Source organism: Pezoporus flaviventris, unplaced genomic scaffold (genome assembly GCF_033815535.1).
Source record: "Pezoporus flaviventris isolate CSIRO_AGI_PZ_B2104156 unplaced genomic scaffold, CSIRO_AGI_Pfla_v1 ptg000078l, whole genome shotgun sequence".
Taxonomy (NCBI): domain Eukaryota; kingdom Metazoa; phylum Chordata; class Aves; order Psittaciformes; family Psittacidae; genus Pezoporus; species Pezoporus flaviventris.
This window is the reverse complement of record NW_026892626.1, coordinates 19,101,894-19,118,734: the sequence shown is the minus strand read 5'-3', so window position 1 is coordinate 19,118,734 and position 16,841 is coordinate 19,101,894. Positions and strand designations below refer to the sequence as shown.

The window sequence follows — 16,841 nt, the reverse complement described above, 5'->3', positions numbered from 1 at the left end:
GGCGGGCGGGGCCGCGGGCGGGGCGGGGCCGGTCCCGCTGTCGGTCGGACGCTACCGGCGCCGCGCGGCAGGTACGGGGGGACCGGGGCGGGCGGGGGGCACGGGGCCTCCGGTCCCTTCACCCCGGGCGGTGCCGGTGAGGGTGCCGGTGCCGGTGCTGGTGCCGGTGCCGGTGCCGGTACCCGCGGGCATCCTCCCGCCAGCCCCGGGGTGAAGGGACCGGCGCGGCGGGGCTGGACCGGTGCGAGCGGTTGGTGAAGTGTCCGCGGTGAGACCTCACCGGGGTTTGCCACCGCCTCCTGTAGTGGAGGATGCGCGGTTAAGAACTGAGATTCTTCCCTGTGAGGGTGCTGAGGCGCTGGCACAGGGTGCCCAGAGAAGCTGTGGCTGCCCCATCCCTGGCAGTGTTCAAGGCCAGGTTGGACACAGGGGCTTGGAGCAAGCTGCTCCAGTGGAAGGGGTCCCTGCCCGTGGCAGGGGTTGGAGCTGGAGGAGCTTTAAGGTCCCTTCAACCCAAACCTGTCTGGGATTCTCTCTCTAAAGAGAGGGAGAAAAATAAGGGAAGTCCTTTCTAGACATTCGGGGGGGGGGGCGGGGGGGGGGGAAGGGGATGCCATCAGTCCGGTTGTGGTGTCTTTCTGCATGATGCAGACGTGAAGTCGCCCCATCTCAACATGCTTGTGCAGCAGTGTTGCCAGTGTTTCAGTGTTGGTGCTGTTGGGATATCGGGATATGCACAGGGTCAGGTGCTGTAGTTTTTCCTTAACCCCTGCCTGTGCAGGGTTTTTTTGATCTCCCTGATAACAGGTACGGGAGCAAAGTGCGGCTTTCTGAGTATCTCCCTTTGCACTTTGCTGCGGGACACATGCCCTCACCTCGGGCTGCTGCCCCCGGGACACGGGTCTTACCGCAGGGTAGGAGCTCTGTGGTGGGGAGGGAGCTGCTGCGGGTTGCTCCTCTTACGTCCCAGGATTCACGTTGTTCATTGCACAAGCAGCAGAGAACTCTCAGCAATGTGACCTTACTGGCACGTGAGGAGTGAGGAGCAAGGCTTGTCATCATCCAAGGAGACAGGGCCACTGCGGGAAATGCAGGGTTAGGCAGGGCAGGAAGGGATGATGGAGCATACAGCACAGACAGCCAGGCAGTGCTCTCTAAACTTACAGACTGTAAACACTTGTAGTGCTGTACGCGTGCCCATTGCGATCAGAGACCTGGAGGCGCCGGTGCAATCGGGCGCTGTGGGTGATGGAGCAGGCAGCCACTCTCCAAAGCATCCCTGGCTCAGGATCTCCTCACCTGCTGATCTGTTACTGCTCCATTTCTCTTTCTTAACCTGCAAACTTGTGATGTAATGCAACAGATCGCCTCTAATTTGCTAAAGCGCTGCTAGGTTGGATCAAAGTCTCCTCTGGGGAGAGGTCTTTTCTTCAGGCTCTGCAGAGGATGGCAGAGCAGCAGCTGGTGGTCAAAGAGGAGTCGCTGTTGAGTGTCCCAGTGGAGAAAGTACTGAATAATGGCAGTACCAGGGCTGGCAGTGTTGGAGCGGTTTTGCAGCCAAGGTACCACCCTGGAGCTTCCCTCAGTTTTCTTTATGTCTTTATTTCTTTCCCGTGGCAGTTGCTGCAGGAAGAGCCCAGAGGAGGCTCAGCACAGTCAGCACGATCGTTTCGTAACGCGGGAGTCTGATCTCAGCCGTGAGGTGGAGGAGTTTCAGCTGCGACGATGCTGGGCTGATGCAGGGCCGGACTCGCGGCTGCTGGGCAAGGTGCGGACGTCTCTTTCACAGCACAGAGCAAACCACACCAGAGCCACGAACTCTTTTAGGACCGCTTCAGCCACCACGGGGGTGCAAAAGATGCCAGGAGAGGAGTCCAAGGCACCCTGGCACTGCAGGGCTCTCGGGACCCAGGCTCAGGCTCTGACATTGGTGTGTCAGGGATAACACAGTCTGCCAGAGCAATGTGGCAATGAGAAATACAGAGGAGGAGGAGTGGGGGAGCCCAGCGGGTGCGTGTTCCCCTTCCGCGAGCCGGCTCTGGAAGTACAGCAGCCAGACAAGAAATAAACCCAAACATCCAGGCCCATGAGTGTCGCACACTGCGCAGGGAATGAGGGGTTTGGGGGCAGCAGCAGGGACGGAGTTTGTAACCATGGGACATCCCCATGTGCCACATCCCTGAGCTCCTCATCGGCTCCTGTCCCACCGTAGCCCCCGCTCCCTTCTCCAGAGGGGCTTCGGGAAGGGGTGGTTACCTGTGCACTGATGGAGAGGGGCTTTTGTCATCCCTCACTCGTCTTTTCTCTGCTCCAGGTACACTGATGGGGGAGAGCAGGAGCAGGCGGGCACTGAAACCAGCACCAAACCCCCTCTGGGCAGCTGCAGCATCCCAGCACTGAGCCTCTGTCCCTGGGGTGAGGAACCCCCGTAACAAGCTTTGGCTTCCCATCAGACAAGAAACCTCGCAGAAGGAGGATTTCAGGAGGAGAAAGGAACAGGAAGTCTGGAAACATCCTGGAAATAAAGGTAAGAAGAAAACTATGATAGTGAGAAGAAAAGTGTGCAAACCGGTGTCACCTGCATGTGGTCAAGCACGGCCTCTGCTTAACGCCATCCTTTTATCAAATGACTGGTTTAAAAGCAGAGCTTACACCTAAAGGAGGGTTGCTGGTTGCTGTATTTCCAGCACACCTGTTTTAGCTTGGTTTTTTTAATGTGGGGATCCATGTGTTTTCATGGTAGGGCAGGGACATCCTCAGCATCCTGCCTGAGGATGCTCTTCCAGCCGATCCCATCCCCGTCCCGTGCTTGTGTTCCCGCTGGCAGGCACCCTGTGAGGCCACAGTGGAGCAGCACTGGCAGAGAACAGGTCCCATGGCTTTGACATCAGGGAAGAAACATTCTGGATCAGTTAAAACACACCTAAAGGTGAAGTCCCAGGACACGCGTTCCCTGGGGAGCAAAACGCTTTCAGATGAGTAGAGCCTGCCTCAAATCTTGGAGGAAGCAGCTGGAGCTTCCTTTCCAAAGCACTCTCCCATCAAGAGCTCAGGGTGTTAGGCTGCATCCAACAGACATGTAACAGGGTGTGCAATGAAAATCACCATCTCCCTTTGCATCATGGAGGGAGGCACCATAAAATCCGTTGGGTTTATACTTTTCTCAAGCTCTGCAAGTACCACTCATCATCACCCAGCCTCTGCATTGCTGGGCGCTGCTCACTGGTGAAATGTTGTGCTATTTCGGCCCTCTCTCTTCTGGGATGCCGAGTTACACACAGCACCAGTCCTTAACTCTGTTCTACATTTAAACCTGGAGAACGCCCTCAGCAGCTGCCTGGGGTTGTTTTGAAATCCTGCCTCGGGATAGTGAGATTTAGTAACACAAATTCTCACCTTAAAACAGCAGCACAAGATGTTCTATTTACTCGCAGTGTGAATGTGAGCTATTCAGCATCCTCACACAAGCACTGAGAGCATACCGATACTATCTGAAACACAAAGGAATTTGGTGGAAAAGAACGATCCCTTGTCCTTCCTCCGGCGGGCAGCAGCACTGAGCAGCATTCCTGGTGCTGGGAAAGGTGCTGCAGGTACCAGGGCCCTGTCTCCTGCCCCTTTGATGGCCTGGTGCGCTCTGATGCTTTTTATTGTTAACAAAAATTGTCCTAAACCCTGTGTTAGCTTGAACACTGAGCACTGTTTCGCCTCAAAGCAGCTCCTGCGCGTGCTGCTTGGTCCATCTAGCGTTGGCAAAGGTTTTGGGTGATGTTGCAGACGGAGCAGTTTGCACACCAAGTGCCTGCTTCCTAAAAAGTGACCTGGTTGGGTATTGCAACACCTGCAGGGCCCGGGGCTGGTACTGAGTAAGTCACTGGTGGCACACGTTCAGCAGGTCCCAGTCACTTAACCCTTGTGGGGCTGGAAGGAGGTGTCAAAACCATTGGGCACTTTCGGAGCAGCAAAGCACAAACCTGCCCCTCGCACCCCCTTGGGAGAGGGGGGCTGTTCACTGCCACGCCATGACCCTGCAGAACGCCTGCTCTGAGTAGCTGCTGCATTATAAACCCATGGTGGTGCCACCACCTAACTTCCCCTTCTGCTTTGCTGGCAGCCCCAGAGGGCTCAGTGTGATACTGGCCTGCTCCTCACCATCGTTCTGATGCCTGTGGTCTGCTCTCCCCTTGCAGAGCACAGCATGAACCTGAAGAAGTACTTCATCCGGGCACTGCACCGCCTGCAGAAGGGCCCCGGCTACACCTACAAGGAGCTGCTGGTCTGGTACTGCGACAACACCAACACGCACGGCCCCAAGCGCATCATCAAAGAGGGGCCCAAGAAGAAACTCATCTGGTTCTTCCTAACTTTGCTCTTTGCATCTCTGGTCTTCTGGCAGTGGGGCATCCTCATCAACACCTACCTGTCCTACAACGTCACCTCGTCTCTCTCTATCGGCTTTAAGACCATGAAGTTCCCAGCAGTCACAGTCTGTAATGCCAACCCTTACAAGTAAGTCTTTCTCTGCCTAATTCACCCAGTTGTGCTTTAACACCCCCAGTTGTGCTGCTGGTGTAAGGGACTGTGGTGTAAGGTACTGCAGGTGTAAGGCACCATGGTGTAAGGTACTGCTGGTGTAAGGCGCCATGATGTAAGGTACTGCTAGTGTAAGGTACTGTGGTGTAAGGTACTGCTGGTGTAAGGCACCATGATGTAAGGTACTGCTAGTGTAAGGCACCATGGTGTAAGGTACTGCTGGTGTAAGGCACCATGATGTAAGGTACTGCTAGTGTAAGGTACCATGGTGTAAGGTACTGCAGGTGTAAGGTACTGTGGTGTAAGGTACTGCTGGTGTAAGGTACCATGGTGTAAGGTACTGCAGGTGTAAGGTACTGTGGTGTAAGGTACTGCTGGTGTAAGGTACCATGGTGTAAGGTACTGCAGGTGTAAGGTACCGTGGTGTAAGGTACTGCTGGTGTAAGGCACCGTGGACCTGTTCCTGGCTCAGATACATTAGGAGCATCAATGGAGTCACCAACTGGCACTAAAAGCTAAATAAAGGAGAACAGTGTGGCACTGGATGGCTCGGCTCCAGACAAGGGTTCACGTGCCTGCACTCCTCCTGCCTTTCCTCACTGTATCAGTTCATCTAACGATGGTTGTTGCCTCCTTGAGAACTTCCCCTGGCTCAGGGATAAGTTCAATCACTTGTCACTGCCAAAATCAGCCCCTTTTCTGCCCCATAGTTCTGTTCTTCCTCCTTCCTCGCTGTGAACGTACCACTTACGGCTGTCGCTCCAGCCATGACAAGCTGGTTAAACAGCAGTTATCTGCTGGGAGCTGCAGCGACACAACTTGAGCATCATTTTAAAGGAGTAACCGATTCCTGTTAGAGCTGCTTTAAAACGATACCCACCCAGCAGTGCAGCCCCGGGCAAGATAGGCTCAACCAACGGGCAGGAATTGCTTTGGGGCTGGTTTTTCTCTTGCTTGCTAGAGGTGTTTTGTGTAAACTCCCCCACCTCAGGTCTGCACTGGCAGGTTCACCACTGCGAGCTCTGCTCATCCTCCTGCTGGTTTCCCACCCGGCTGCAGGGATGTTCGTGTGGAGCTGCCCGTGCTCTGCATAGAAGCTCCTGTTGCTCTCCAGTAAATCCTTAGGCAGTGAACAGGGGTCCCCAGGGAGGCCCAAGCCAGGGCTGCAGCACAGGAACTGCTGCACATCGCCACTGCCCTCACACCACCTGTAACTGCTCTGTCCTCAGATACTCGGAGGCGAAGCCTCTGCTCAAAGAACTGGACCGGCTCATTGATGCGGCGCTGGAGAGGATCCTGCAGCCCTCACCAGGCAACAGCAGCGAGAGCATCTCCCCCCCGCTAGACCTGGAGCTCTGGTACCAGATCCCCCTGGTCCTCATCGACGAGCACGACAAAGACAACCCCATCATCCTGGACATCTTTGAGACCAACCAGACCGCTGCGGGCATGCAGTCCTCTACAGACACCCCAACCCCTGCGGGCAACGAAAGCTCTGTGGACATCGCAGCCTCTGCAGGCAATGAAAGCTTTGTGGGCAACCACACTGCAGGCAACCACACTGCAGGCAACCACACTGCAGGCAACCACACTGCAGGCAACCACACTGCCACCGCACCGAGCCCGGCCAACACCACGTCGGAAGAAAAGAAGTACAAGCTGGCGGTGAAGTTGGTGAGATGGGTCCCAAGGAGGCAGCCGGGAGGGCTGAGAGATGGCCAGCACTGGGTGCCTCAGCAGGGGTGTGCTGTGGGGATCGGTGTCTCTTCCCCCTGGCTGCACAGGGCAGAGGGGTTCACCCAGCCTGGTCTGGGCACAGCTCTCATCTCCCGGAGCAGCAGCAGGGCTGGCGTCAGGCAGAGGGGGGGCACACACTGTAGGTCCCTGCTGCAGAGGGCTCAGACCTGCCTGTTGTGTCCCCCCAGTGCAGCCACCCGGGCTCTGACAACTGCACCTACAGGAACTTCACGAGCGCGGCGCAGGCGGTGACCGAGTGGTACATCCTGCAGTCCACCAGCATCCTCTCCAAAGTGCCCCTGCAGGAGAGGATCAGGATGGGCTACCAGGCAGAGGACATGATCCTGGCCTGTCTCTATGGCGCTGAACCCTGCAACTACAAGTAGGTGCATGCCAAGCTCCCTGCCCTTCCCTGTCACATCAGGAGTGGGACGGGATGCTAAAGGCATGACAGCCTTTTGCTGTTCAATTTTTAAGGTATATATCAGTTAATAGAGATCTCTGCTGGTCCTTAACTCTAACACCATTTCCCAGAGGGTTTCTGGATGTGATCCTGGCAGAAACAGGTTATTTGGGATACTGCTGGCTTGGGTTTCAGTTCTGGATGGGCTGTTTTGCTCGTAACGTATTGAGACTATCAGCATCCAAGGGCCCTGCCAGGGTGTTCAGCAGCTGCCAGCCCAGTGCTGAGTCAGCACAGCCGTGCAGCCCCAGGTACAGCCCCTGCTCTCCCTACACGGGCTCTGAGGCACATTTCAGCCGTCCCCATTTCTCACCTGGTTGTGGTCCTCGTGAGCCCCCCCCAGCAGCAGGAGCCTGCGCTGCTGCAGAGGGAGCAGAGAGTTACTGTCAACAGCTGAGGTTTAACTCCAGCCCAAGCCTGTTACCGCAGCTCACATCAAGCAATTATTCCTCTCGTTGCTGTGACAGGCTGTGCCTTTCCATTCCCAAAAAGCGCTGTCCCCAGCGGCTGGCTCTCAGCACGTGTGGGCCTGCCTTTGCTCTTCTCTCCAGCAGCAGAATGACTGAATTCACATCAGCTGAAAGTTCCACACAGGCACCTGACAAACAACGCGACTGAAAGGGGGTCCCAGGGGTGGCTGCCAAGCGCTGCTCCCACCGCATGGCTTGGTTTGTAACCCCCCGAGTCACAGCCTTGTGTGCATGATTCTGCAGGAATTTCACCCAGATCTATCACCCGGACCATGGTAACTGCTACATCTTCAACTGGGGCATGGACGAAGAGGCTCTGAATTCCTCCAACCCGGGAGCTGAGTTCGGTAAGAGCGAGTGGCCCGCAGCGACCATTGCTGCTGGAGAGCAGCTCTGTGATTCCTGTGCCTCTGGAGCACTGCAGCAGTGGGGGAAAAGCCCCCCGAAGGGAAACGTGCCACTTAGAGCCAAGTGCTGTGGGCACAGATGTGACACGTAGCAGAAGTGCAACATCTGGAGAGCGGAACTGTCTGGGGCAGTGTCTGAACATTCACTCAGATATTTCCATTCAGAGCACTCTCCATCATGCGGAGTTAGGCGCACGTGAGGCTGCTGTGACAGCCAGACCCGGCCCTTCCCCAAGGAACTGACATCTCTGTGCACAGCGAGAGGAAAAGAGACTTTGGGCTCTTTCGAGACTCACATTTCTGTACAGTTCCTGAGTGTTTTGTCTGGTGTCCCAGGGCTGAAGTTAATCCTGGACATCAGGCAGCAGGACTACATCCCTTACCTGTCATCCGCCGCCGGGGCCAGGCTCATGCTGCACCAACAGAAGAGCTTCCCCTTCCTGAAGGATCAGGGCATCTATGCAATGCCCGGGACGGAAACCTCCATCGGGGTGCTGGTGGTATGTGCGGCATTCCTCCTGAGCAGATTGTCTGAGAATAATGTTATCTGATGGGACTGCAACCAAGTTTGTTTTAAGTCTTGGCTGAACTGGCTCAAACCAAAAGAGTCACGGTACAGGCCAGCTGCGGGCTGGAACACTTTATGGAGACTTTTATGTAACTGTCCTGGCAAAGTGCTTTATTGAAGCCAAAACAGTGAGCTCAGGTCATTGCTGGCTCTTCCTTCAGTGTGTCGGAAGGTGCCTTGCTAAAACACGCTGCTCTGAACACCCTCGAGTGGCTCAATCCACCCTGGGCAACGCTGCATCTCCTTCAGCGCTGCTGCCCGTGACTCTGATTTGTCCCAAAGCCAAAAGGGAATATGGGAATGACAGAGACCCTAGAAAATGAGACCAGGGCCCAGGAGAACCACCAGGTACTCACGTTGGCTGGTTTGGTTTTCTTTCAGGATGAACTGGAACGGATGGGCTATCCCTACAGCGACTGCACCATGAACGGGTCTGATGTCCCTGTGAAAAATCTCTACAGCGAATATAACACCTCCTACTCCATACAGGTAACACTGCACTCTTCAGGCAAACAAAGCCGGGTAGGGAAAATGACCAAAGCAGCTGAATTCTCTGACGAGCAAGCAGGGTTACCGGAGCATCAGCAATGGTCACGTAGAAAGCACCACCTGAACCCAGGAACCCTCTTTTCTGGCAATGAAGGAAGGGCTGAGCATGGTTCAGCGCTGATCCTTTCCCCCTGCCCGGCCGCCCCGGAGCCCGGCTCCGAGCAGGTGAGGGTTCCCGACCAGGCAAAGCCGGAGCAGGCTGCGCCCGGGCCCCTGCTCCCTTAAACCCTGCTGGTTCTTCGCTGTTCCCTTTTGCTCCCGAGCAGCCAAGTCCCCCAGGACAGCTCCTCCAAACTCCAGGCCTTTGAGCTGTGGTTGCTCCATCTGCAGTGTGAGCGGTGGCTGCAGCTCGGGAGGGCTGTGAGGCACCGAGGGGACACTTCCATCAGCTCGGCCGGCTCCTGCTGCTCCGGCACTCCGGGAAGCACCGAGCTCCGGGGTTCAGCCATGGCATCGCTCTACCCCATGAAGCAGCTCGTGCTGTGTGTACACGAGTGGTGCTTATCCCTGACAGGAGAGGGATGTGCAGGAGGGATTCCTCTCCTCAGCACTCCTGCTCTTCTTCCTCCTTTCCTCTTTAAGGGAATTGAGCCACTTTTCCCCCTGAGAACACCCGCTGTTTTTCCGTGGGAAATGAAGCCAGAGCTTTGCTTTTTCTGCACTTAAAAACTGGGCTGAGAAAGTTCAGTGTTCAGAAACCTTCGATCTGTAGAAACCCAGGTGTAAGCAGGAGGGGCTGGTTCATTTGTAATGGGCTGTCATGTAAAGGGGAAGCGCTTCTGGGGGTGAGACCCAGGACTAAGGAAAACATCAAAACGCATTGGGGGTTATGTTCCAATGCTGGAACAATGCACCCCAAAGCGGGGGCTCTGCTCTAGCGGGGGGGGGGGGGGTATTTCTCCCTTTATGTAACTACCATTTGGACCACTCTACCCCTCTTTTTGAGATGCTTGTATAACGTTTAAGCAAACACTTGAGAGGGTTGCACTGCGACTCCAGAGCTGCTAAATGCTGACAGAGGCTCTGCGCCCGTGCACTCCACGTCACTTGAGAGACCTCTCAGGATTTTCCCACTGCTCCCCGTTTGCAGTGAGCTCTGGAAGCATTTCCTATGGCACTGAGGCTCCCTGGCTGCTCTGCTGAGCTGGGGCTGTTAAATTTCATTGTCTTCCCATAGAGTTGTTAGTGCTTTGTGCACTGTTTCATGCCGAGTCCCGCTCCAATCTCAGCTGGTTAACTTCATGCCTGGCTGAGCTAACGGCAGCGCTGCAGCCGGGCTCACAGTCCCTTCGAGGGGAGCAGCAGATGCACAGATAACCTAGTCCAAAACCTGCTTTGTGTTCAAGTATTTTTAGAGCCCTGGCTCTAAAGTGGACTGCAGCCCCTGGGCAGTTTGTCCCATCAACCTGGAGACAACGGCAGCGTCCGTGGGTGAGACAGAGCATTTGTATTCCTCTTGGGAACCATGTGGCTTCCATAGAGCCCCAGGACAGGTGAGAAGTGGGCAGTTTCCGTGCGGCTGGAGCAGGCTCCGGGGTGAGTGTCCCTCGGGCAGCTCACACTGGGTTGTGCCTTCAGCTCCCCGGGAGCAGCAGTAAAAATGCCTCACAAACACAAGGGCAGCCCAGGGCAGCTCGGCTCAGCCTCCTCTCACTAGGGTAAAGCCGGAGGAGGCTTTTGCACAGGGTGGGCCCCGGCAGCACCCACCCCCTCCGCAGCCACGGCATCGCCTGCTCCATGCAAAGGAGAGAGAGCTCCTCGGAGGGGAGCGGTTCCCAGAGCCAGCGCAGAGCCCAGCAGCTCCAGCCCACGCCTGAGCAGCTCCCTCTTCCCTCCTCCAGGCCTGCCTGCGCTCCTGCTTCCAGAAGGACATGACTGAGATCTGTGGATGCGGGCACTACATGTTTCCTTTACCTCAGGGGGTAAAGTACTGCAACAACGAAGATTACCCAGGCTGGGGTAAGAGCCTGAACAGAGCCACTTGCACGGACATCCCGGGGTGCGAGGGTGCAGGAGGGCATGGGAGCTTTTTTGCTGTAGTAAATGCCACAGCTCCGTGTGAGGTCTCTCCATGGCCACGGGGTCAGTGCTGGGAGAAGGGGTGACCTTTTTGCCCGAGTATCCCAAGGGAAGGAAGGTCAGCGGGGCAGCAGCAAACCTGTGCAGCAGGCTCAGACCTGAACACTTCCTACATGATATTGATGTAATCCAGCAAGCAGGTCCTCACCTAAACGTGCTTTGATTTTTTGTCTTCACCCAACAGCATATTGCTATTCATCCCTGAGGTCAAGTATAAGGCACAGACAGATCTGTATTGACTCCTGTAAGGAAACATGCAAGTAAGTACCGGGGCCGCTTGGGGCAGTGATGGAGGTGGAGCGGATCCTGTGCTACCCCCAGCGATCCCGACCTTCCCACTGCAGCACCAGTGACTCCAGAGGGGGAACCTCCCACTAACGCCCCGTCCCTCGCTCCGCAGCGACACGCAGTACAAGATGACCATCTCCATGGCAGACTGGCCCTCCGAAGCCTCCGAGGTAACACCGGCTCCTCCTCTTGCAGCACCGATCCTTACCCCACGAATCGCTCGGCGTTCCTGGGCTAATGCCCGGGTAGCAAACGCCTCTTTGCCAAATTACACATCTCCAGGATGCAAACAGGCAGCAGGACCATGGGATGGAGGGGGGGTGATACCCCCATGGCAGCTCCTCCTGCCCGGGGTCCTGCCCTGGTGCCAGTGACAGCCCAAAACCTGTGCTGACCTCTGATTTACCCGAGCATGTGGGTGCTAAGGACTTTGCACATATTCCCTATAGAAAACCCCTGCATTTTATGACAAGAACCCTTCACCCTGAACTGGGGAAGCTGCAGCCAGCAGGACCCTGCTCTCCCAGCACAGGCTCAGCCACAGCAAAGGAGCAAAGGCACCCACACGCTGCCAAGCGCAGGGGCTCTCGATGGGTGAATTGCTGCTGCCTCCTGCCGCAGGCTCAGGTTCCTGCCCCAGGCTCAGGTTCCTGCCCCAGCAGGGCCCAAGGGATGCTCCTGCTCAGTTCTGAGCACGTTCTGTTTCCCTAGGACTGGATTTTCCATATTCTGTCTTATGAAAGGGACATGTCAACAAACGTGACTCTGGACAGGTGAGTGAAAGGAACAACCACTTTATCTCCTCCATTGAGGCTGTTAACACTAGATTAGCGTGAGCCTTGGCGACGGGCCAGAGCACACCAATGCAAAGGGAGGACAAGATTTGGCGCGTGGTTGCCTGGAGGATACACACAGCAAACCTGAAACACGCTGCGTGCATGAGCTCCGCTCTCCACAGGGGCAACCGGGGTCAGACAAACGTGCAGGTGACTTAAAACCAGCGCAAACGGCAGCAGCTCTCACCAGCTGCAGGCAGGGAGCTGCGAGCTGCCAGGGGCCAGCTCCTGTACTGCGATGTTCTGGCATCTCTGAACCTGCCAGCAGCAGTAGAGGGGATGCACCAAGATGGATAACTGCCGCCTTACCCTCTGAGAACCTAAACCCTGAATTAGGGTGGAAAAGGAGGGTTTTCCCCCATGGAAAAAAAACCCAACCTACCCAAACCCATCACCACCAACCACCCAAACCAAAGCAGGGAGGCAGGGAATGGTTTCACCGGTGCTGGCTGACCTGTACACATTAAGCTGCTGCACTGTGGTCAGTCGTGGTGCTGGGGCTCTGTCCGTGCACCCAGGAGCACGAGGAGCAGGGCACTGAGGAGTGCTGGCCCCTCTGATCAACCAGGGCAGCTGGAAGCCCAGAGCAAACAGCCCCAGAGGAGCTCCCAGGAGGAACTTCAGGACCCATCAGTGGCACTTGTAGCTTCTCCACGTGCCGGGCAGGAGTCTCGGTGGATGCTCATGGGTGGCTGGGCCGGGCTCTGTGCAGCTGGAGCAGAGGGATGGGATGCCCACATCCCGGCTCTGCCCTGAGCTGCCGCTTGTCCCCTGCAGAAACGGGATCATCAAGCTCAACATCTACTTCCAGGAGTACAACTACCGCACCATCTCCGAGTCCGCCGCCACGACGGTGAGTGCCCGTCCCTGCCCTCCGCGCGGTGCCACCGCGCACATGGGGCTCAGCTCCTCGGGGTGGTCCTCAGCGGGTGACCGGGCTCTGCTCCCGCAGATCGTGTGGCTGCTGTCGAGCCTGGGGGGGCAGTTCGGGTTCTGGATGGGGGGCTCCGTGCTCTGCCTCATCGAGTTCGGGGAGATCATCATCGACTCGCTCTGGATCACCGTGATCAACATCATCAGCTGGTGCAAGGGGCTGAAGCAGAGGCGGGCGCAGGCGCGGTACCCGGACGCGCCGCCAACGGTGTCGGAGCTGGTGGAGGCTCACACCAACCTGGGCTTCCAGCACGAGGGCCCCGGGACCCTGCCCAGGGACAGGGACAAGGAGCAGGAGCTGCCCCCTGAGCCCGGCACCCCCCCTCCCAACTACGACTCCTTGCGGGTGCAGCCCCTCGATGGCCTCGGGCCCGACAGCGATGCAGAGACCGAGTGAGCAGCGAGTGCCCCCGGTACCCCCCTGTGCAGGCATGGGCTGAGAGACCCCTGCTCTGCCACAGCCAGGGGGGCTCCGAACCGCCCTGGCTGCCCCCCCAGCCCCACTGCTCACTGTGAAAAGCTCTGTCCAATAAACCTGGTCAGGACCCTCATAGAGCTGGTGTCAGGCTCTGCTTTTGGTATGTTCATAGAAGCACGGAATGGAAAGGACCTTAAAGCTCATCCAGTTCCACCCCCCGCCACGGGCAGGGACACCTTCCACTAGAGCAGCTTGCTCCAAGCCCCATCTGTATGTGCAGCCTCTATACATCAGAATTGCTGTGCAATCATGCATCACCATTTCTTTCTAAGGGGTGGCAGGAAGCACATCCCAGTGGGAAGAGCAGATGGTGGCAACGGAGGCTGCACCAGGCTGAAGCTGGCGGTGCTGGGGATAGGCTGGGACGTGCTGATGGTGGATGCTGCACCGTGGTCAACCCTTGGGTTGCGACCCAGCTTTTGACTTCCAAGGTGGCCATATTTCCACCCCTAGAGCAGCTACAGCAGCAGCAGACTGAAGACAAGCATCCCCCTGCCTGCGGGCACCCCGTCTGTGTGTGCTGGCTGCGCAGGGCTTGCGGTGCGGGGGGGCACGGCCGTTCATGTGTGCAGATCAGTGCTCAGGTATTTGTCAGGCAGAGGGGAGCTCCGGGCGGTTTAACTGCACCGCTCGGGGCAATAAATCCATTATTAAACATTGCCCCGTGCTTCCTGTTGGCAGCGGCGCAGCTCTGCGGGCAGGAGCCTGGCGGCAGCGGCTCCAAGGAGGGATGCGCTGTGCTCACCCCGATGTGAGGGTGACCAAGAGGCCCGGTGGTCCCCATGGGGCTGGGTTGAGCGGGCAGTGAGCGCCCCCGGCCCCATCGCATCCCACCCACCCCTGGCCCTGCCTCACCCAGGTGCTTCTGCAGAACCTCCAGAGGAAACAGGATCGCGTGGTTCAATCAGGCGTTGGGAACACGATGTCCTGGGCACGGTGCCCGGCGTGGCACGAGCTGCTGGGCACAGCGGTGAGGGAGGCCCATGGCAGGACCATGCTCCTCCACTTGATGCTCCACCAAGTCCCGGTGCAGAGCTGCCAGGGCAGAGCCTGCCGGGGGTCCCCATCTGCCCTCGGTGGCGGTGGGGCTGGTGCTGGTGCCCAGCAGCAGGACCAAGGAACTGGGGCTCCATCTACCAGATGGGATCACATCGGCTCCGCTGGTGCTGCCCCACACAATGGATTTTGTGTCCAAAACACCCTGCCCCGCTGGAGGTGCCGGTCTCACACTGCTGCAGGACAAGGTAATGAACAGCACTTCTGCAGTCTTAATTTTGTAAGACTAGATGCATGAACTTTAAAACACCACGATTCGCCCCAAAAGCAATGGGAACTGAAAGTGCTCATTTTTTATCACCTCAGTAGGGGAATTTCCACAGCAGCTCCTCGGTTCCACTCGGTGACTGCAGGAACCCGGAGCTCGAACCCTCTTTAAAAAGGCTCTTAACCAATGAAGCCCTTTGGAAACCTCTCTCGCAGCCTGGCTGGGTTCTCTGCTGCCGAGAGAGGGGTCAGGAGGGCCTGGTGCAGGCTGTGGCTGCTCCTTCGTGTCCACCCTGGTCTCAGCTCAGTGTCAGTCCCACCACCTCCTGCTCAGCACGTGCGGGGTGCTCAGCAAGGTGTGAGTTAAACCCCACAGAGCCAGACCTGGGAGCTGATGCAGGAACCCTGCAAGGCTTCACTCTGCTCCTCGAGCAGGGTCAGCAGCCCATGGGCTGGGGCTCTTCATTCTGACAGTGCCCAGAAATGGATGCAATGGGAGAAGCTGGCACCAGGACATGGGCACAAACCAGCCCTTCCCGGGCTGTTCACGGACCTCATGAGCTGGAGGCCTTCTTTAAATTGCCACTGCCGGGAACTCCGGAGATAAGGAGGTTACTCAGGAGCTGACGCCGCGCCACTTGGCAGAGCAGGTTCACTGCAGAGCTTCCGACTCCTTCCACCAACTTAATGCTTACAGGGGCTCAGCAACTGGAGCGATTCCTCCACAAGTGTTGCCTCAGAAACAACACCATTCTCTTTTACACATTAAACAGGCAACAGGCTTGCTGCAAACACTAGAAGAGGGAGATGACAGACAAAAGGCACTTGAGATGCTTGTAAAGATGGAGAAAGCCAGATCTTGCAGGTTGTCCTAGACTTTTCCTGCCCGACTCCTCACTTCCTACCTCCCCAAGGGGATGCTTCCCCCCGAGCACCATAAACCCACAGCACAGCCTCCTTCACCTCTTGTGAAGGGACAGGATTTTGCAGCAGTGAGAAACTGCCGCTCCCTCCAAAGACACGACAGAGCGATCTGCTTAAAACACTTGGGAAGCTGAGAACAAGAACCTGGGCAACTCTTCCAGCATCCCCACCTCCAGACAACACCGTCAGCACCACTACCAAGAAGTCTGGTCTTGTGCAGGCCCGAAGAGCTCTTCAAACATACAGACAGGGCTAAGGGACATCAGATGCTTTTGCGCAGGGCAAAGCAATCACCCAGAGCCTGCTCTTCTGCTGGTGGACAGCAGCATCCGTGGGGAGCTCCTGCAGAGGGGGGAGGCAGAGCTGTGTCCCCCCCACCGGCCCCTGCAGCACCCACACCTCCCAGCTCCGCACACCTTTAACCCAGCCGGTGCCTGCCCAGGGCCCCACGAAACACCACAGCAACGGGCGGCAAACAGCCTCAAAACCCTCCCCGGGTAGCAACAGGGCAGGAGAAGGATGGGAGAGGCACACGGAGCAGATTCACCCTCCTCACACCAAGGTAAAGAGAACAGCGTGTTCCCGGGCAGGCCGCCGTCGGTTTTACTATTCCAGTCACTGCTGGTTTATAGAGGGCGTCTGACAGCTGATAACAGTGGTGAGCGTCCCTGGTACCCAGCTCGGGCTCTGGGGCTGGGCTCTGCCCCACAGAAACATCACAGGCACAGGGGGGGCACAGGGGGGCTTCCCACAACCAAATGAGGCACCAGAGAAGCCCCCACTCTTTAAAACAGATTTCCCATACTCAGACACAAAAGAGCAAACGTCTGACTGAAACCTCGCCGCTAATTCAAACCAGCCCAGAAAACACAGCTTACTGCCCTGCTCTGCAGTGTTCTAGGTGCCAAGATTCACAAACCCCAAAAACCCTTTATAAAGCACCCATGCTCTCCTCACCTCCCCAGACTGCAATTGTGGCAGTGAAACTTCACCAAAGCCCAGCTGAGAACAGCCAAGGAACCCAATTTCACTCACAAAATGCACCACTGGTAACCCAGCAGCCTGTATCATCAGCACCTTACACGTGTGCTACAAACACAGGAAAGATGCTGGTGCGACTGACCCAGTCCTGGGGCTGCCCAGCAGAGAGGCAGCCGGCTGGCATTCCAGCTGTGGGACCTCTTGTGGACCTGAGAACACACACTTAGGCTGGATGAGCTGTTTTACCAAGCGCTATAAACCAGGCCTTAACAACCTTTACAAGAGAGCAACGCCTCCATTAAACTTCTTATAAACTTCATAGCTCTCAGAAG

The 16,841-nt window shown here is 56.9% G+C and overlaps 1 protein-coding gene across 5 annotated transcripts; it reads left to right on the top strand.

The window, feature by feature from the left end:
• Positions 1-13,414, top strand: SCNN1B (sodium channel epithelial 1 subunit beta). 5 transcript variants are annotated; one of them, XM_061473430.1, is made up of 16 exons: positions 147-268; positions 1,630-1,768; positions 2,315-2,527; positions 4,191-4,281; positions 4,397-4,509; positions 5,763-6,207; positions 6,459-6,652; positions 7,447-7,550; positions 7,947-8,110; positions 8,560-8,667; positions 10,569-10,686; positions 10,991-11,066; positions 11,207-11,264; positions 11,806-11,867; positions 12,708-12,783; positions 12,883-13,414. In XM_061473430.1, exons 5-16 carry the CDS (start codon positions 4,466-4,468, stop codon positions 13,258-13,260), a joined length of 1,827 nt encoding a protein of 608 aa, XP_061329414.1. In that variant the 5' UTR covers positions 147-268; positions 1,630-1,768; positions 2,315-2,527; positions 4,191-4,281; positions 4,397-4,465; the 3' UTR covers positions 13,261-13,414. The 5 variants fall into 5 exon arrangements, with proteins under 5 accessions (XP_061329411.1, XP_061329414.1, XP_061329413.1 ...); XM_061473429.1 differs by having other exon boundaries at positions 4,191-4,509; positions 5,763-6,085; positions 6,131-6,207; XM_061473428.1 differs by having other exon boundaries at positions 4,191-4,509; positions 5,763-6,100; positions 6,131-6,207.
• Positions 13,415-16,841: the final 3,427 nt, after the last annotated feature.

What these genes read in the sequence shown, in the direction of transcription:
- SCNN1B (XM_061473427.1), top strand. Translation starts at nt 4,199, where the DNA reads ATGAACCTGAAGAAGTACTTCATCCGGGCACTGCACCGCCTGCAGAAG. An exon ending in ACACCTCCTACTCCATACAG is followed by an intron (nt 8,668 to 10,568) that starts GTAACACTGCAC and finishes TCCCTCCTCCAG; the next exon opens with GCCTGCCTGCGCTCCTGCTT. An exon ending in TCCTGTAAGGAAACATGCAA is followed by an intron (nt 11,067 to 11,206) that starts GTAAGTACCGGG and finishes CTCGCTCCGCAG; the next exon opens with CGACACGCAGTACAAGATGA.